Source organism: Dromiciops gliroides, chromosome 2, assembly GCF_019393635.1.
Source record: "Dromiciops gliroides isolate mDroGli1 chromosome 2, mDroGli1.pri, whole genome shotgun sequence".
In the NCBI taxonomy this organism is placed as follows: domain Eukaryota; kingdom Metazoa; phylum Chordata; class Mammalia; order Microbiotheria; family Microbiotheriidae; genus Dromiciops; species Dromiciops gliroides.
Genome location: NC_057862.1, coordinates 72725209 through 72746311, shown reverse-complemented (window position 1 = coordinate 72746311; position 21103 = coordinate 72725209). Strand labels below are relative to the sequence as shown.

Sequence of the window (21103 nt, the reverse complement as noted above, 5' to 3'; positions counted from 1 at the left end):
AGATTTGAACTCAGGTCCTTCTGAATCCAGGACAGGTGTTTTATACACTGCACCATTTAGCTGCCCCCTCAACATTCATTTTTATAAGATTTTAAGTTCCAAATTTTTCTTCTTCCTTCCCTTCCCTCCCCTGTTTCCAGGACATTGTGATGAAATAATGGGATTTAGCAGATACTCAAAGACCCACCTGGAGATTAATCTATACTGATTGAATCAAGTGAGAGTGATTGTTGATTAAGCCTACTTCAAGTTAACTGGATTGTGATCATACCTGGCTAGCCCTTAAGAAGGTATTGTTCTCAGAAACTAGACTGTGAACTCAACTTGAGAACACCTTCAAAGCCAATGGATTTGGAGGACAGCAACCAATCACCTTGAAGCAGTGTATAAGGATCGCCTCTGTTCCAGACCTATAAAAAGCTTCCACAATCAGCTTGCTAGGGAGTTCCTGATTAAAGCAGGCTCGTAGAAGAGGACTTGAGGAAGAACCCAACCAGGCTGGAACTCTAGGCTAGGTAGGACTTCTTTTTCTTAACTTTCTGAACTCCTTGTAAATATCTGTATGCTTTAATAAATTTTTAATGCCCAAAGACTGGTACTGAAGCTTTTTTAATTTAAGGCAATCGCACAATATAGATTTTAAACATCACAACATCAAGCAATCTAATATAGGTTATACATATACAATCATGTTAAACATATTTCCACATTAGTCATGTTATGAAAGAAGAATCAGAACAAAAGGGAAAAACAAGAATAAAGAAAAAAAGTGAAAATTGTATGCTTTGATCTACATTCAGACTCCATAGTTCTTTCTCTAGATTTTGATAGCATTTTCTATCATGAGTCTTTTGGAATTGTCTTTGCTCATTGTATTGCTGAGAACTAAATCTATCATAGTTGATCACAATGTTACTGTTACTGTGTACAATATTCTGGTTCTGCTCACTTCACTCAGTATCAGTTCATGTGATTCTTCCCAGGTTTTTCTGAAATCTGCCTGCTCATCATTTCTTATAACACAATAGTATTCCATTACATTCATATACCACAGCTTGTTTAGCCATTCCCTAATTGGTGGGCATCCCCTCAACTTCCAATTCTTTGCCACCACAAAGAGAGATGTTATAAATATTTTTGTACATGTTGGTGCTTTCTCCTCTTTTACAATATCTTTGGGATACAGACCTAGTAGTAGTATTGCTGGATCAAAGGGCATACACAGTTTTATAGTCCTTTATACATAGTTCCAATTGCTCTCTGGAATGGGTTGGATTAGTTCACAACTGTACCAACAGTGAATTAGTGTCCCAATTTCCTCCAAATCTTCTCCAAAATTTATAATTTTCTTTTTCTGTCATATTAGCCAATCTGATTTTTATGAAGTGGTACCTCAGAGTTGTTTTAATTTGCATTTTTCTCATCATTATTGATTTAGAGTATTTTTTCATATAGCTATAGATAGCTTTAATTTCTTCGTCTGAAAACTTCCTGTTCATACCTTTTGATCAGATAAATACCTTTAATTTTTTTAAAAAAATCTTTTTATATTGGATAGGGTGCATTGAAAAGGACAGAGAATTGATATATGGAACTATATATTGTATAGTTTCATGTGTGTGTGTATATATATATACATACAATATTGTATATTATATATATATATCTGCATCCAATGTTGGCTTTCTCTAGTGAGAAGTTGGAAAACACTCTGAGCTCAAATTGGAGGCCCCAAAATTACAAGGTGGCAAAAAGTTGCACAAAGAACACAAAGGGTACACACCCTTTGACCCAAGCTGAAGAGATCAAAGGACAAAAATAGAAAAGTAAAGAACTGTTCTATTGAGGAATGACAAAATAAATTATGCTATATAGATTTTAATGGAATAATGCCATAATAAATGATGAAATGAACCATTTCAGAGTAAGCTAGGAAGACCTATATGATCTGATACAGAGTTAAGTGAACAGGACTAAAAGAGAACTTTATACAAAAACAGCAATATTATAGAGAAAAACCACTTTGAAAGACTTTAGAAGTATCTCAATGGAATGACAAACCATAAGTCCAGAAGACTAAAGATGAAACAGAGTCAAAACTAAACAGAGTTAAGGCCAAAGATGAAACATGTCAGAAACATTATGACCTAAAATGCCATGGGAAACCTACATTTTGGGGCATTGTCAATGTGGGGCACTGTTTTCCTGGATTAAGTACCTTTATATAGAGGAGGCTATTTTCATGTTGTTATTGTTATTATTCAGTGGTGGGATGCAGAGGGAAGGACAGGTTATAAATGCATATAAAATATATGCACATAATTTTTTTAAAAACCAAAAAAAAAATGTACAGAATGTGATGGGTGCTGCCCAGCTACTTAGACAGCACTCCTCAGGGAGGCCTGGCTGAGAGCAGAGGAAATGAAGTTGCATCAAGATTTGGGAACGGTTTGGGGGAGTAGAGAGGGTGAGTCAGATAGTCTAAGCCATTTTTATTCTCAGGAAAAGAAAGGAAGAAGGCAGAAACCAGCAGGAAAATCTAGGCGTTCCATGAAGCTACAGGCCATGACTCTGCTCTTACTTCCTCTTAACCTTGAGGATGATGTCCTAATTGGGATAGAGGCAATGGTGACCAGACCATAATACTTCTTTGGGAACAGGGTCCCTTCCTGGGGCTTTCTGTGAATTACTCCCACATCTTTCCATTTCTAGTTCCATGGTAGCCAATCCCTCTTTATTAGAGGAGGATGCAATCAAATGGGAAGCTTCTCACTTCCTCTGCACCCCCAAGAAATGGATAGTATTTGGAATAAGAGATAAAAGACCTGATGGGAGATGATTTCTGGGTAATTTGAAGTCCTTAATTCAGGACTTAGCCCACTAGTCATTCAGAATCTGACTCTCACTCTGTTCAAGTAAGTTTAGGAATATGGTCACTTACAGTCTCCTCTTTGCTGCTGGCATCCTTTTCAGTCGTTTTGGGGGTCTTTTTTTCCAGGACAGGCATCTCTGAGTTTTAGCCACTTCCCTTCTGGCCTGAGTCCCAGAGGCAATGCTTGTTGAGGATACTCACTTGGTGCTAGGGAGCAAAAGAGAAGAAGTGGTTGGGAGGGGAGGTCAAAGTACACTTGCAAATCAGATCTAAGAACACCCTCAAAGTCCTGAGTCCCCTTACTCCTTTCTCTCCAATCTTAAGTCTAAGACAGCTGCTCCCCCATAAACATTATGATTAAGGTAGGGGCAGGAATTTTTCTTTCTCTGTTAGAAATGGAGAAATTAAAGATAAAATCAGTTCTGTGGTTTCCCTGGGTACTTACAGCAAGACATAGTTGGGTCCAGAGCCCATATTTGTTTTGTATTCCAAAAGTCTTTCCTCTTAACCTCACTGTTCCTCTAACATGATCTGGTAGTCTGTATCCCAGATAGAAATACTCAAGTGTACCTTGAATTTATCTGATATGCTATAGGGGAAGTAGCACCTGTACCCATGAGGAGAACTGGTTTCTGGTCTGGGTATTGCCTCTAATTTGTGTAACTTAACTTTTCTGAGCCTTAGTTTCTTGATGTGAATTTGGAGATTGGAGTAGATCAACTTTTATGTCCCATCTAGCTCTGGAATTCTAAGTCTAGAGCAATAACTGAAGAGCCAGATGACCTGGTTTCTGGCCTAGCATTGTCACTAATTAGCTGTGTGATTTGAGATAAATCACTTTGTCTTTCTGGAACTCTTTATTTGCATAATGGGGGTGGTATCTGAAAAATAAATACATTAACTCTAAATATAGAAAATAATAATAACAAAATAAAATTGTTTTGAGTATAATGTTGGTATATACATTAAAATAAATATAGGTGTTTGGTGCTTGTACTTTCATGTATGATTTCATTTTGAAATTTTGTTTAATTGAATGTTGGTTTTTGTTGATGGTTCTTAAGTTTATAATTTTTTTTTTTTTGGTGAGGCAATTGAGGTTAAGTGACTTGCCCAGGGTCACACAGCCAGTAAGTGTTAAGTGTCTGAGGCTGGATTTGAACTCAGGTACTCCTGACTCCAGGGCTGGTGCTCTATCCATTAAGTTTACAATTTTAAGATTACTTTTCCAATGGGAAGGTTGGACTCTGATCTCTAAGCTTACTTTTAGCTCTAATAATCTGATTCTATAAGGTGGGAGACAAAAAGCACAAGTTTCAGTCCTTACTTTTGTTTTTGTTTTTGTTTTTTTGCAGGGCAATTAGGGTTAAGTGACCTGCCCAGGGTCACACAGCTAGTAAGTGTCAAGTGTCTGAGGCCAGACTTGAACTCAGGTCCTCTTGAATCCAGGGCTGGTGCTTTATCCACTGTACCACCTAGCTGCCCCCAGTCCTTACTTTTTTCACTAATAGTTGCATATCTTTGGGGAGGTTATTTTACTTCTCTGGTACTTAGATTTTATACACACACACACACACACAAATATATATATATATAATTATATGATAGCTGTACTATTTACCTTACCAAATCAAATGAGCCACTACTGTCCCCACTCTTGTTTAACCTGGAGCTCTGTAGGGGGAGTTTTGGACATCTCTGAATGGATATAGACCATAGAATCATAGATTTAGAGCTAGAAGGGACCTTAGAGACCAATCAAGTCCAATCTTTACATTTTACCAATGAGGAACCTGAGACACAGAGAAATTAGATGACTTGCCCTGGTTTACAGAGTTAGTAAGTGTTTTAGGGTAAATTTGAACCCAGGTCTTCCTAACTCCAGGTTCAATACCCTATTCTCTCCACCTTAGGTTTTTTCTTCTTTCTTTCTAGAGAGTCACTAATGCTTACTATCTTATTGAATCCTGGTCCTCTCCATCTCCTCCATTCCCACCCCCCCCCTCTTTTGACTAGGGATAAATATTTCTTTTTTTTCTTTTTTTTTTTTTTGCGGGGCAATGGGGGTTAAGTGACTTGCCCAGGGTCACACAGCTAGTAAGTGTTAAGTGTCTGAGGCCGGATTTGAACTCAGGTACTCCTGAATCCAGGGCTGGTGCTTTATCCACTGCGCCACTTAGCCGCCCCGGGATAAATATTTCTTAAAAGAGGCCATTAGTGGTGAGTTCAATCACCCAAACAGAGCTACAACCAGCTGGAAAACTCTTTCTGAAGGCAGACCAGACAGATCATGGGCAGCAGCCAGGCAGATGGACAGAGAGGGGGCAGGGAGGAGACAGGGAGGGGATGGAGTCTGTGCAGCCAAACTTAAATCAGGAGTTTCATCAGATTAAGAGTAGAATGCATTAGCCTTGATAGATGATCGACTGTATGTGGTGATATATGCTTGACTGTGTCTAAAGGGGGAGGGAAAGCCTTGGCTAGCAGCCTTAGAAATGACATGGCAAAGTAACATTCAGAGACAGAGATAGCTTTGGAAGAGGGATAAACTCTATGGCTGACCTCTTGGGTTTCTCCTGGTTCTAAAATTCCAAGTTATTCTCAAATAAGACCAAGAGGGCCCATCTATGCCTGTGAATTTACATCTTGATGCTCTGAAAAGTGAGAAGCTAGGACAAAGAAGACCCAGCTGGTCCCTCCCTCTTTTTTCTCCTTACTCTGCACCACTCCTAAGCATTAGTCTAAAGGTGAGGGAGCAAGTGACATCAGGCAGAATTGTGAAGACATGATTATTTGTCTTGAAGCTGCCCTCTCCCCTTCAGTTCTCTTTCCTCCATTTTGCCTTCCTCAGAAGAGCTCAATAAAGACTTGCTGATTGATCTTGGTGTCTCCCTCTCTATTTCACTCTCCTTCTCATTGACCTCATGCTGGGTCTCTCCCATCATAGAATAAAATCTGATAAATTCATTCCCTCTGAAGTAGAGGAGATTAATATATTATCCATTAATTATGGGGTATGTACCGTAAAAAGAGGAGCCAGTAGAAACTTCTTTCAAAGGAATGTATTGGTGTGCTTGTTGAATGACCTAAAAAAAAACCTTCAAAGAAATGAAATTTTGTTGGTTTTTTTTGGGGGGAGGGGTGAGGCAATTGGGGTTAAGTGACTTGCCCAGGGTCACACAGCTAGTAAGAGTTAAGTGCCTGAGGCTGGATTTGAACTCAGGTCCTCCTGACTCTAGGGCCAGTCCTCTATCCACTGTGCCACCTAGCTGCCCCGAAATGAAATTTTAATGGTGAGATTTAGGGTACCATGGCAGACAGGTGTAGAAGATATTTTTTGGCCAGGTTAAGTACTTTCTGATGTCCCTCAAATCACACCTTATAAGCACTGCTCATGAGTAAACTAGTCCTTGGGTGATGGGCTGGAGACCTTGGACAGCTTAGATTTTTTGGCTACTGCCCTGATTGAGGAAACAAAGAGAACAAAATTCTTTTCAAAGATTCCTGTAAGAATGTATCCCAAGCAGAAAGGGGATAGGTAATGCTTTAAATTGAGGCCTGCAGGTTTTCCTCATTTTCTACTGGAGAAGCCCTCTGAGGTCATCTAATCCAACCCCTTCATTTTAATGATGAGGTAACTGAGATCCAGAAAAATCCTGCCCAAATGTCCTGCAATGTCTGAGTGGCACATCTAGGATTGAGCCTAGGTCTTATGACTCCAAATCTGATGATTTCCCCATTATACCATGTTTCCTCCTGGCTTACCATATCTGTCTAGTGAGGGCAGAACCTCTGTGTTTTCAAAGCTATGGATACTCTTTTGCCTTCTGGAGGCTTTGGATTTTCCCCAAACTCTCTTAGAGAAAGTTGATTTTTTAAAAAGTACTTTACTAGGTGACTAGAGGGGAAATATAAACAGAAATAATGCAATGGGGGCAGCTAGGTGGCACAGTGGATAGAGCACCAGCCTTGGAGTCAGGAGTACCTGAGTTTAAATCTGGCCTCAGACACTTAACACTTACTAGCTGTGTGATCCTGGGCAAGTCACTTAACCCCAATTGTCTCACTACAAAAAAAAAAAAGAAAAAAGAAAAAAGAAATAATACAATGCATGAGTTAAATAGTTCTGTCTTGCACAGTGGGAGAGTCAGTGTCCCTAGAAAAGATTCCTGCAATAGCTGTAATCTAGCTACAAACTGATTGGCTGGTACTGTTTCTAAGGTCTGACTGGTCCCTCTCCTTTTCTAACTCCATGTGAATAACCTATCTGGAGAAGTATGGTTAAGAAAAGTGCTTCCCTCTCAAAATGTCAAAGATTTTTCTCCCTGGGTTCAGATAGACTGGACTTAGAAGACGTTGCAAACTCCTCTGCTGTCTTCTTCCATTCTCTATGGCTCCTACCCTGGAAATCATCTTCTTCCCCTAACCCATATATATGTCTATTCAATAACCTGGAGGACATCCCATAGCAGTTTGTCAAGGCTCGGGTAAAATCTGACTTCGCTTTTTTGTTCCTACCATCTAGATCTCTCTTGGATCCTCTTAGGGCATGAAGCCCTTAGGAGTCTGTCCACTGCTGTAGAAAGAGCCATGAACTTGGAATGCTGAACTTGGAGGCACAGGGTCACAGGCTACTACTACCTGCTTACTGCTGCTTACTGCCAGATCTTTCCTCTCTCTGATCCTTAGCTCCCCGGTCTGAAAAATGAGAGGATTGAACTAGATCACTTCCAAGGTCTTTTGGGATCTTATAATCTCTCTCAAGCACAGTTCCCCTTTCCAATGTCCATGTCCCATGGTACAATCATTAGTGATTTTCCTCCCTTTCTATATATGGGCAATAATATCTACACACAAATACATATACATAGTTAGATTTGTGATTTCAAGGGTCTGGGAAAACCTTTTATGGAAACTTCTTCTATCAACTCATCTCTAATCTCTAATATCATCATTAAGTGTTACCTGGGGCTTTGAGAAGTGACTTGACCATGGCCACATATCTATTATGTATCATGGATGGGTCTTGAAACTTTCTCACTCTAAGTCTTGTTCTCTATCCATGACATTATGCTTCTTTTCATAATATAATAAGTCACTGCTGCTGCTACTGTTACTACTACTACTACTACTACTACATTACTTTCCTGAGGGGATTTGAAATCAACCAGATTTATGATTTTTAAACACTGGCATATCAGGAGTAGAGAGATGAATAGGTCAGGAAAAGAGGGGGAAAGGCAACTTGGGTTGAAAGTCTTTATCCTCCATATCCCTAGGAGTGAAGTTCTGGCAATTCTATGGCTTAAGATCCCGATGCAGAGTTCTTAGGTTATTCCTACCCCTTCTGATACTCAGAATCCTTTTTTTTTTTTTTTGTCTGCAACACTGATCCTGGCCAAAGGCCCTATCCTTCCTCTCCTTCTGACTTTGGTGCTTCTTTCTGGGGAGTCTACTTATGATCCTTTCCTTTATCCTCTTAACCTGATCTCTTTCAGCCTCAGTTTCCTTATCTGTAAAACTGGCATAATAATAGAACCTACCATACAGGGTTATTGTGAAGATCAAAGAAATAGTATGCAAATTGCTATATAAATGCTAGCTATAGCTATAGTCTGTTCCCAATCCCCACCCTACTCAGGAAGGGGACACCTATCCAGAGAGAATAGGGGAACTATATCTTCTGGATTCATGGGGAGATCCTGAGACTAGGGCAGACATGGACCACAAAGATTTTTCAACACAAACTTCCTCTCTTTGTCTGAACTATTCCTAGCTCTTGATAAGTTGACATCCAGTATCACAGTTATGCTTGATTCTCTTTTCCTGTCCCTCATAGAAGCCATACAAGTGAGGGCTGGAACTTGTCTGTCCCAGTCATTCTATAGGTCTATCCACATTGTGGGCACAGATTGGGTGCTTAGTGCTCCCAGAAGAGGCAAAGGCCTTGGCATTGTCTCACACCTCCAAGTTCCAGTTGCCCCCTCCTTCTTTACCATCTGAACAGAGGTTCCAATCCCATTCCTCTGGGTTTTGAGGAGAGTTAGCTACCATCTACTCCAGAAAGGGAATTCATCTTGGCTATACTGAGCTGAAAGATTTCCTTGGGATTGGAGAATCCTTTGGCTGTAGAGTCAGGACTCACCCAAGCAACTACCTTGAGGAGATGCAGTGAATAGGTATCTGCTTTCAACCCAGGGGAGCTAGGACTCAGAGGGAATGGTTAGAAGAGAAGTCAAATCGCAATGTACCCAGGAGAGTGCAGGCAAGGGCAGGAAATCTATCACCCTTTCCGGGGGGTGGTGTGGGTGTCGGGGTGGATACAAGAATATCTTTGAGACAGGTGTCACGGGTCACTGGGACTTCCCATAAGATTGACAACCAGACCCTCCGAGGGGAGTCTGTGGATGCCACCCAAACACTTCCTCCCTACACATATATAGATCTGGCGATAGCCCCTAAATATACACCCACGTGGGACCTGCGGGGACCTGGGGACAGTCCCCAAACTTTCTCTTCTTGTCTTTAGTGCATCCTTTGCCTTGGGAACAAGGGAAAGCTCTCAGATGGGACTAATAGTTCGTTCCTTACACCCCACCCAACTCCACTCGGCTTCCTGCTCGCCTTACCTGCTGTAGTTGGCGCAGCTGCAAACGTGGGTGTCAGAAGGCGGGTGCCAGGGTGCCAGGGTGCAGGGTTACTGACATGCCGATGTCTGGCCAATTGCCGCAATCAGGAATCAGCTTCGCTCCCGGGAGCGGCAGGCTCTGTCCATGGTAGCTTGTCCCGACGCGCCGCCCAGTTCCCCGCGGCCACTGGACTGGCTGGGAGCGAGCCCGGCGTATCTTCACTTATTCCCTCCCCTCTTTCCCCTCCCCTGAGTAACCCTCCTTTCTCCTCCCCCTCCTTGCTCTCGTTTTCCTTCCCCTCCTTCTTTCCTTAACTCTCCTACCTTCCCCCTTCTTTCCCCTCTTCTTGCTCTTTACTCTTTGCTCCCCTTTCTACCTACTTTCCCCTCTCTCTGTCTCCGCATTTCTCCTCCTCTTTCCTTTTCTTCCTTTCCTCTCCTCTTTCCTTCCCCTTTCCTTCCTATTCTTTTTCGCTTCCCTCTTTCCACTCTTTCCTTATCTGCCTTCCTCCAGTCTCTTCTCCCCCGCCATAGAGTTCCTTCTCTTTCTCCTTTTCTCTTTCCTCTTTTCCCTGCCCAATCTTCATCTCTTCTCTCCTGTTGTCATCTTTTCTTGTCAGCCAAACTGACTTGCCCTTAGAATTTCTTGTAGCCCAGATAGCTCTGAAGATGGCTCTCAGAGCATTCAGGGAAGGGCACTGTCTCGTACCCTCTCCTCACTCTACCACCCCTCACTCTCTCTACCCCTCCACCTTCCAGAATATCTTTTGGGTCCCCACAGATAACTTCTTTAAACCTAACTGGATATCTGGGGTCCCCTGTTCTGAGCGTGTTGTGTGAAGGGCAAGCATCGTATGCAGAGACACATGGATACATACATGTATATTTACACATTAATACAAATAAACTAGACTCATACGGGCATGGTTAGGATTGGAGGAGGGCCAAAGGACAAAGGAGAAAAATAGTACTTTAGGGTTATTAGGCTGTGTTTGCTGACTTAGGGACATTCACAGCAGGGAAGAGGTGGAGGGAAGTTGGGAGTCCTAAGCCAAGAGTGGGTTGCGGAATCTTGGTCTTGGGATCTTGAAAACCCAACCCTGGTCCCAGTGCTGGACGCTGATTAGAATAGCTGTCCCCACCCCCTTTTATGATTAATAATTTTCTCAGTCTCTCTATTTATGCCTCTATCTCTGTCTTTGTTTCTCTCTCTCTGCCTCTCTCTCTCTCTGCCTCTCTCTCTCTCTCAGACACACACACACACACACACACACACAAACCACGGATAGAAATGCTCCACTTAGCATAGACAAACACACTAAGATATTGATATACATAGACAGGAACACATATAGAAAAGATTCATAACCATACAATTCCTGCATACCCCCTCCAGGGGTTCACACAATACAGACACATAGATTTACACTCATATAAAACACACAGATTCATACATGGACACACACACACATCCATACACACAGCCATACATACAAATAGACACAAACAAATGCACACCTACACGCACAGATATGATGCAATTATAGCTGCTGTTAGTGTGTGTTCTTGTTCAAGCATGTGAGCTCTCTCTCATATACACACTCTTCTAAATCTCAGGACCCAGTAATTGCTTCTTATACCCACCCACCCCCTTTCCAGGTACCTTCCCAGGGCTTCCTCTGGTCTTTCTTTTCTAAAAAGGGATTAAGCCTGAGCTGAATGGAAAATTTTACTTTCAAATACAAGATCCTAGAGAACCATAAAAAATTGGATTTAGGGGACATGCCTAGGGTTGTGCAGTGGGTGAGTGTCTTGAGTCTGAGGCTGGATTGGGGCTGGGGTCCTCCTGAGTACAGGGTGGGCACTTTGTCCACTGTGTCACCTAGCTACCCCATGATGACATCCTTAGGGTAAAATTGAGGGGTGAGAGGATGCACTGGGTGAGGGAGAAGGGGAGAGGTAACATGGGGTGAAATCCCACATGAAAGAAACAGGAAAGGACTCATGGAGTGGGGGAAGAGATGGAGGAGGAGCAGGGCAGTAAATGAACTTTACACTTATCAGAATAGGCTCAAGGACCTTAATCTCATCACAGCTGGCTCAAAGAGGGATTAACACCCACACCCAATTGGGTGAAGTAATCTATCTAACCCTGCAGCAAAATAGGAGGGGAAGGGGATAAAGAGGGAGGGGCAAAAGAAGGGAGGGCAGATTAGGGGAGGGGACAGTCAGAAGCAAATTCCTTTTGAAGAGGGATAGGGTGAAAGAAGATAGATAATAGAGTAAATATCATGGGAAAGGGAATAGGATGGAGGGAAACAAGTTAACAATAATAATTATGAAAAAGAGAAAAGGGGGGAATTGTACAAAAATATTTATAGCAACTCTTTGTGGTGGCTAAGAATTGGAAATCAGAGGGAATGTCCATCAATTGGGGAATGACTGAAGAAACTGTGGTATATGATTGTAATAGATTATTATTGTGCTATAAGAAATTACAAGCAGAATGATTCCAGAAAAACCTGGAAAGACTCATATGAACTGATGTATAGTGAAGTGAGCAGAACTGGGAGGACATTGTGCACAGTGACAGCAGTATTGCTCTATGAGCAATTGGGAAGGACTTAACTACTCTCAGCAATACAATGATCCAAGACAATCCCAAGGGACTAATGATGAAGCATACTATCCACTCCCAGAGAAAAAACTGATATTGATTGAACACAGGCTAAAAAAAAAAAGCACTCATGTATTGTACATATATAACCTATATCAAATTGGTTGCTGTCTTGTGGATGGGGGGAAAAGGAAGGGAGGGAGAAAAATTTGGAACTCTAACTCTTATGAAAATGAACGTTGAAAACTACCTTTACATGTAACTGGACAAAAATAAAATAAATGTTTGTTGCAAGGAAAAAATTAAAAAAAGAAGAGATTGAGGACTAAGGGCTTGGGAGCTCAGTGATCAGTCTGGACTTAGGGCAGTAAAGGCTGTCAGGATGGGCCCACCTGTTTTGTGGGGAGATATGTTGGAAGCAGGAGCTCTCTGGATGCCTCAGTGACTGCATTACCAGTCTAGCTCTAGCCAGTAATCCCTAACTCACCTTCTCAGACCATTGCACAGGTGGGAGCTACCAACCTTTTCTGAGAATTAGCCTTGCCCTCTCAGTTTTTTCCCCTTCCTCTTCTAAATACCCTCAGAAACACACATTCACTACACAGCTCTCAGATAGGGAGCACACAGCTAAAAAGACACTTTTTCCAGCCACACAAAAACACCACACCACTTAAGGAAGACAACTCGTGTACGCTGTCCTTACACAAACACACACCCACACACTCCAGGGAGACAAGCAGCTCAGAGCCATCCCCACCTACCTGAGTGTGTTCGCGAATACGTACTACTTGCCACATAGACACGCAGGTAATGATACTCTCCCAACTTGACACACGGACATACCATATTACCTACTCCCTCTTATAGGGGAGGATATATAAACACATTCAGAGACTAAGCAATCTTGGAAACACACACACGAATTTACTTTTTAAAGGGCTCGGGTCGCTTTCTTTACCTCTTTGCTGGGCCGTTGCCCTCTCTTACCACCTGCCGCCTTATTTTCCTTTGATTGGAAGCCAGTCATCTACGAGAGAGGTTGTAGCCCTGGCCCGAGCGGGCAGCGCCTCCCCTTGGGCCCTTCCCCGCTTATCTCAAGTTTTAGACCATCGCCCGGCTCGGAGCAAGGGGCTCAGATGTCACATGCTCTAGATACTAGAAAATTTCTAGAGACGGAAAATCCAGGTGTGAGAGCACGTAGGATAGGAACTAGACCGTGTTCATTGTGTGGTGATGATATACCTTTGAAATCGTTTATGTGTTGAATAGACTTGCATTTTAAGGCTGTGTGTGTGTGTGTGTGTGCGCGCGCGCGCGCGCGCGGGATTTGGGGGCGGGGGTGGGGTGGGCGCTTCTGAACATTGCTAACTGTCCTCTCGGGTACCAGGAGACGCCACTGAGCTGCCCGGGGTGCTTCAGAAACAACTCTGAAGGAAGCAAAGCTTAGGAGCGGGCGAGGAGGGAGCAGTGTAGGTGCATGCTAGGGAAGGAAGCTGTGTCCCAGGACCTGGTGTGTGGGCAAGAGGTGGAGAGCAGGTTGTGAGTGTGAGGGTCAGGTGTACAGGGTGGGGAGGGGGACCCATTGTATACTTGGTACGTGTGTACGCGTGTGGAGGGCGGGGTGGAACGGCTGTGTGTATAAATGAGTAAGCCCTCGGGGACTCGTGCATGAATGTAGCTGGTATACGTGGTAGGGCAGGAGTGTATACAGGGTAGGTATGTGAGCATGGAGATTCTGTGTGCGCGCGAGCAAACGCTAAGAGGGACTGTCTGTGAAAACAAGTATTCGGGAGGGACAGTTGTGTGTGCACCGAGCTGGTGTAAGTGCTAAGGGATGTGTGAAGGAGACAGTGAGTGTACAGGGAGGGGTGTGTGTTTGTAAGGGGAGGGAGCGGCCCTAGTGGGGTGGAGGGTAGAGGAACTATAAGAAAAGGAACTATTTCTGCTTCCCCGCAACCACTTAATCTCAGGTAGACGAATTAAAGGACTGCAGGAGGAGCTTGGGAACTTGAGGTCTCTGGGGAGAAATCAGAGCCCCTTATCGTTCTCAGCCTCCAACCTTGAAGGTCCGGTCCCCGTCTGCAGTGTGCGTGTGTGTGTGTGTAAATCATTCCCGCCCACTCCCTTCCTGGAGGCAGCCCGGTCCCTTGAACTTGGCCTCCTTCACACCTTGCAGTGTAAATTAGAAACCCAGCAATGAATGAGACCTCGGTATATACACTATTTATTGAGTTCTTGTCCCTGAATATACAACTTGAATGACATTACACGGGTTTTATTCCCCCGCACAGAGATATACAGTTTGTCACACACGGTTTTTGTTTTTTTCAAATTCGAACAAACTTTTGCACACACAGACTCCAGCTAAATGGGATAGGCAGAGGTCAGAGAACCCACCCCACCCACTCCCGCCGGGAAATTTTAGGGTTGAGGAGGAAGGGTGAGTTGTGGTCTCGGGGAGCGTTATACTCAAGCAAGGTGTCGCCTCCTCAGACGACTTTGGGTCTGGAAGACCGAGCAGGAATAGCGTCTCCAAACTACAAAGAGATCATTTCCCCGCGCCAGTCCGGAACTGCTGGTCTAGCCAGTTATTGGGACGGGATTGGGGGTAGGAAAACGGGACTGGGTAACATCTGTGAGACAGCGGAACTAAGGGGAATTGCAAACCGAGGATTGCGAAGAGAAGGCGGGGGGGGGGGGGGGGGGAAGCTGAATACATCGGGGACATGTCTTAAGAGTGGAGAGAGGGAGACACATTGAACAGACAAGGCTATAAGGCCCTCCAGCACCACCCACCTAGCCTAGACAATGTTACATGGGTCGATTTTCTTTAGTTTAACCCTCGATGTACCAAGTTTCCAAGAAAAGGAGGAGGCGGAGGGACAGGGGGTTTAAAGGACTTTCCCTCCCACGCTCCTCCCAAATACTTTTAACTGTACTCGTAGTCGTGTCCGAGGACTCTTCCCGGACAACGGCCCTGGGGACGGTCCCTGGGCGGCGCCTTCCCCCTCCCATCCCAGAAACCTCCCCTTCGGGGGGCAGGCCGTGGCGAGCTTGTCTTTGCCTACCGCTCCTCCAGGCGGATAGTGTCGTAGAGGCCCTTGGGTGACTCGTCTAGAAGTACGTCCTGCTCGAACGGGACGGCGTCATATAGCAGACGTTGCGAAGGAACAGAAGGACCGGTGCGTAGAGCAAGTTAGCCAGGCCCATGCCCAGGTTGAGCTGTGGGAAACCGAGAGTGTGTACTATCTGGCTGGCCACAATGGGCCCGAGGGCGTAAGCCACGGAGTAGGAGATGTCTGCGATGGCGTAGACGCTCCCATAGACGGAGACGTGTCGCACATCCACCAGGAAGGCAAGCGTGGGCAGCAGAGCGGTGTCTACGAGCGCGATGCCGAAGCAGATCCCGCACAGGGGCACCACCAGCTGGCCGAAGTTGTGGCAGGCCGGCACCGTGCAGGAACTGGCTCCAATGACCACCAGTCCCAGGGCACCATAGAACCATTGCAGGTGAGGGTAGCGCGCAGCCAGCTTGACTGTGAGATAGACGCCCAGGACGTGCGGGAAGAAGGCTGGGAGCCAGGTGAGTCCCATCTCCCACTCGGATGCCCCCATGCTCTCCTTCATCCAGTTGGCAATAGTAGGCTCCAGGAAAGCCAGAGGAATGTTGCAGGTAGTCAGCGCTCCGGCCACCACCGCGATGTAAGGGTCCAGCATGAGCCGGTGGATGGGCGTGCCCACAAGCAAGTTTTCCCCGCGCCTTTACGGAGAAAGGCTTGGCCACCAGCATGAGAGGAAACCCGTCCAGCAGGGAGACCACGGCCAGCACCAGAAAGGGTACCTCTTCCTGCGAACTGGTAAAGGATGCCGCCGAAGGGGGGCGCCACCAAGCTGCCCGAAACTGATAAAGGCGAGGGGCCACGCCCAGGGCCCGGCTGCGCTCGGGCTCCTCGGGGTATTTGTCCGCGATCATGGCAATGCCCGACGTGTCGGCAAAGGCCGAACCGAGCCCTTGCAGGCTGCGAGCGGCGAACAGGGTAGCGTAATCCTCTGCGAAGCGAACATGACCGTGGACGCGAACATGACGCCTAGGCCGATGAGCAGGGGCGCGTCGTAGCCCACGCGGTCTATGAAGGGCCCGCCTCAGGGGGTTCACCAGCAGCTGCAGGATGGCCTTGGAGGCGAACAGCACGCCCAATCTTGATGTCCTCGCTCTCCGTTGGGTAAGTGGGCTTGAGATTGGACTTCGGCGGAGGCGTCGGGGCGCTGGTGGCATTGGTGGGCTGGCTGGCGTTGGCCGCGGGCGGCAGCTGCTGGTGGTGGTGGTCCGGGAGGTCCTCTTCGCTGCCCTTGTGCAGGCCAGCGATATAGACGGGCACGATGGGGACGATGACCATGTAGAGCATGTTGTCCAGAAAGAGCGCCACGCAGACGATGACGAGGATAAGCCGGCGCTGCCGGTGTGTCTCCTGCAGCGCCGAGCCAGGCGCCGGGTGCGCTCACCCACCGCTTCGGACAGTTTCCCCGCGGCCGCCTTTGGCCAACCCCGCGGGCGCCGCCATGCTCCCCCTCCTCCCTCTGAGGGTCCCCTGCGGATGCTTCAGCTCCGGGAGCCCGAGACTCACAGGGCATGGGGAGAGAGAGAGGCAGAGGCCGTCCGGCCTGGCCCCCCGCTGGCCTTCCCCGCGGGACCGTTCCGCTCTCCGCCAAGCTGTAGCCTCCGAGTCTCAGCTGGTGGTGGAGGCAGGCTCCGTGCCCCTAGGTGGGCATATCCAGAGAGTCCAGGGAGCGCCGGACCCGAGATTTCTTGGTGCGCCGCCCAAAAGCCTCTACCCCGAAGAAAGGATGCTCGAGTCCAACTCGCCTCGCCTCGTCTGTCCTCGGCCCCCTCCTCCCCCACAGCGAGGGGGCCGTCTCAGGACCGAGCCCCTCGGGTAGAGCGCAGCGCTTGGCTTTCAGTGCCGCCACCGCCCCTGCGGCTCAGGGGGCCCCAAGGATCTGTGCGCTTTACCGCCACGGGCGCATCTCTGGCAGGGACAGAGACCCTGTGCGCTCTGCTCTCCACCCAGCAGCGCGGAGCCGGCTTTTGTTGCCTGGGCACAGACCGAGTTGCATGCTTTAGTTTCTCTTAACTCTCACTTAGCAATTCCCCCTCCACCTTTGCCCCCTCCCTTTTCCTCTTGCTTCTCCTCCTCCTCCCCACATCTCTGTCTCTGTCTCTCCCCCCCCCCTTTTTTTTTTTTTTTGGCTTCCACTTGGGGCTGTGAAGCGATGAGTTCACGGCCCCGTATCCGAGTGGTGCCCGGGTACTGCTTGCGTACGTTACATTCTAATTGCGGCACAGGTAGGGGGCCGGAGCCTATGGAGGGCCAAGAGGAGAGAAACCCTCCCTCCGCCCCCTCCCCTCCCCCTCCCCCTTCCCCCCCAAACCCGCCCTCGTACCTGCCAATCCTCCTATGCTCTCTCCCATGGGGGTTTAAGCTGGGTGGTAAGGTAAGGTAGGGAGAGGAAGGGAAGCGGAAGAATAGCATTTGTTTGAAAGGGAAGACCAGATTTCTTTCTGCTTCCTCCGCGACCAAAAAACCTAGGGGAGTTCCCCAGGCTGGGGAATGAAGGTGGGGAGGAGAGCCTGGATGGGCTTATGGGCTTCACACAGAGGAGGAGAAAAGAGCCAGCCTCTGGATAACCTAAAACCAGTAGGGTGGCTTCTCTGAAAGAGGAAAGTGACTTCTTGGTCTCAGGCACCTGGTCCGGCTCCATGCCTTTTCAATCACTGGTTTCTTGGCTTCCTTCAAGACTCAGCTCAAATCCCACCTTCTGTAGGAGGCCTTTCCTCGTCCCTATTCTCACCTACCCAGTGCTCGTCCCTTCTCTCTAAAATGGCTTCCATTTTACACTGTGTCTATACATATTATACACATGTATTATAGATAGTGTATGTGTATTCTATATTAGCTGTTACAACATGCGTTGTCAGGATGTACAGTTATTTGCATGTTGTTAGAACATGCATCAGAATGTGAGCTCCATGGGGTATCAGCATTTTGTTTGCCTTTGTTTGTAGCCCCAGTATGTAGCCCTAGCACATAGTAAGTTCTTAATAAAATGCTTGTCGACTGACTGACCGCAAGCTTAGTCTCGGACCGGATGGCGTGCAGAGAGAGCGGTAAGCAGCTCCCAATTTTTCTTCCTGCCCAGTGGGGCCGGGGGATGCTGGTTGCTGCTGGTGGTGATGAAGGGATGAGGGTCTTTAGAGACTGGTGACTTAGGGGCGGTTTGACCTCTAATGGTCCGCAGGTTTTCATCCTCCAGACACCTGCAGATATCCCCCGGGAGCGCCAAGCGCCCAAGCTGTGTTTTATGTCTGTCTGGATGTTCATTTACCTTAGCCAAAAGAGTGCTGACGAGTGGAGGCTGGTCGGTGGTCCTAACCAATTAGCCTTTGAAGGGACCGAATTCAGCCACTCTACCACTACCGCCTGAGGCTAGGAGGCAAGCTGCGGGCTTCTTTGGACACCGACACCTTCGGTGTCTGGACACTATTCCTTTCTAGTTTGTCGGAGCGGTGGGGGGAGGGGGCATTTGGCGACAGGCAGTGGTGGGTCAGCAGGACTAGCTGTACTGCGACTGAGATCCCAGAGGTGCTGTTCCCTTCTCCCCAAACTGTGCGTCTGGAAATACGTGTGTGTGGCGCTCCCGTTTGTGTAGTCAACAGATTTGTTCCAAATCGGCCCTCTCCTCCAGTACTCCAACATCTCTGCGTCTGAACAGGACCCCAGAGCCCCTTTCACCTGACCCTCCTCTTTCCATTCCAACCTTCCCATCCCCTTACTCTCTCCGCTGGCATTAGGGCCAGGAACAGGAGCAGTGTGTATCTCGGGGTTTTCTTGATCGAGGGTCAGGGAGTGAAGGCGCGGTGTCTGGGTCTCCCGGAAGGACACATCTCCAGGGGATCATACGAATCCTCTCAAGAACTGATTATCCAAATTCTTAAGAAATAGTCCGGGGTGTGTGAGGAGAGCGCCACTCTGCCTTAGTATTCGTCTTTGTTTCAGGCTGCTATCTAGTAGCAGTTTTGTGAAGCTTTCTTGAGTAGCCCGATGTCTCCAACCCTCCACCTCCTTCCACTAGCTGCTCACACTAATCATTTAACATAACACGAGAGTGGGGTGGGGAGGGGACTTTAGGGGAACTCCCAATGTGGAAAACTTTCTCAGCGATGTAGATCGGCAACTTGTCTGTAATTTATAGTCTTCGAATTGCCTGGTACACTAAGAGGTTAAGGTGACTTGTCTATGGTCACTACAGCCAAAACAGTAGACCTGCATTATTAAGCAACGGCCATGTGCCAAGGGACTGTGCTAAACCACTGGGCATGCAAAAACATGCGAAACAAGTCTCTGCTTTGAAGAAGCTTACACTATCCAAAAGAGATGCAAACTAATTTGGGGGAGAAGGCACTGGGTGGGATTCCTATCAGGAGAGCCTCACATTAGTTAAACATTATTAAATACATACTATGTGCCAGCCACTATGCAGAACACCGGGTGTCCAAGAAGGGCAAGAAAACGGTCCCTCCCTTCATGAAATAACTCATATTCGAATGGGGAAAACAACACAAATCTTCATTTCTACATAGGATGTGTGTGTGTGTGTATGTATGTGTGTGTGTAGAGAGAGACAGAGAGAGACAGAAGAGACAGAGACGAAACAGAGACAGAAAGACAGACAGAGACAGAGAAGGAGGGAGGAAGGCTAGGGAAGAGGGGGAGGGGCAGGGAGAGAGACATAGACAGAGGGAGACAGACAGAGAGAATAGTTCATCTCAGCTGGGGAATGTGGCCGTGGAAAAGAAAGGCAGACCTACAAAGGTCTCCTGCAAAAGATGGGATTTTAGCTTAGCCTTGAAGGAAGCCAAGGAAGCCAATTAATGGAAGTGTGTATGGAGAGCACTGCAGGTCTGAGACTTAGGCAGTGCAAATGAAGAGTTGGGAGGCTGGAAGTATGCTATGTGAAGAACAGCACTGTGGGCCAGTATAGTTAGTGTCCTTTGAGTTAAATGTTGAAGGAAACTAGAAATCCTAGGAAGGAGAGGCAAATATATGTCAGAGGTAGGGCACGAACCCCAGAATTGGATCCCTGACTCCAAGACCCCCTCTAGTAAACCATACTCTTTATTTGACATGCCACATAAAAATAACAGCTGGTATTTAGCTAGCATTTTAAGGATTGTGGAGCACTGCCATGTATTATCTTATTTGATATTCACAGCCATGAGTGACATTATTCTTATCTCTCTTTTATAAAGGAAGAAAGGAAGCCAATCACTCTAAGTGATTTGTTCATGGACACAAAACTAGTGGAGGTTTAATTTCATAGGATCTAGGACTTATAGAGGACCTCTTCTATCTCCTCTTCATTCTACAGATGAGGTAACTGAAGCACAGTGAGATTAAGTGACTAGACCCAGGTCATACAGTAGTTAGTGGAGTAACAGAGCTGGGATCCCTGTTAATTTTGCTTCTCCTAGGAGGCTGTAAACTTCTTGGGAGCAAGGGCAATATCTAATAATAATAATAGCAAAGTTACATTTAGAGAGAACTTGGAAGTTTCTGAATTGCTTTTCTCATCACGACCCTGGGAGGTAGGAAGTTATTGTAAGTTATTATAATTCCCAGTGACATCCAGAGCAGGGCTAAGTAAGGTGTTCCATTAATACTTGTGGATTTTGGGGGCAGCTAGGTGGCGCAGTGGATAAAGCACTGGTTCTGGATTCAGGAGTACCTGAGTTCAAATCCAGCCTTCTACACTGGACACTAGCTCTGTGACCCTGGGCAAGTCACTTAACCTTCACTGCCCTGCCCCCCCCCAAAAAATTACTTGTGGGGTTTTTTTGGGAAGAGGCTGTAGTAGATAATTCCTAAGGTAGCCTTCTTTTTTCCCCCATTTATTTTATTTATAATTCATGGAATAAAACAAGCATTTC

The 21103-nt window shown here is 46.5% G+C and overlaps 2 protein-coding genes across 2 annotated transcripts in view; both read right to left on the bottom strand.

The window, feature by feature from the left end:
• Nucleotides 1–9675, bottom strand: part of CHAT (choline O-acetyltransferase) — a 98635-nt gene extending 88960 nt beyond the window's left edge. The window contains exons 1-2 of the mRNA XM_043985461.1: nt 9502–9675; nt 2942–3079 (exon numbers count right to left, since the gene is read on the bottom strand). Coding sequence (XP_043841396.1) covers nt 2942–3007 — 66 coding nt within the window. The 5' untranslated portion in view covers nt 3008–3079; nt 9502–9675. The remainder of the gene's footprint in view (nt 1–2941; nt 3080–9501) is intronic.
• Nucleotides 9676–14340: 4665 nt separating this feature from the next.
• Nucleotides 14341–16679, bottom strand: SLC18A3 (solute carrier family 18 member A3). Its single transcript, XM_043986431.1, is given in 12 exon segments — nt 14341–15138; nt 15140–15175; nt 15177–15252; nt 15255–15870; nt 15872–15959; nt 15961–16013; nt 16016–16176; nt 16179–16260; nt 16262–16312; nt 16314–16603; nt 16606–16654; nt 16656–16679. Coding segments are annotated over 12 exon segments (1656 nt in total). The 3' UTR covers nt 14341–15008.
• Between the last annotated feature and the right edge of the window lie 4424 nt (nt 16680–21103).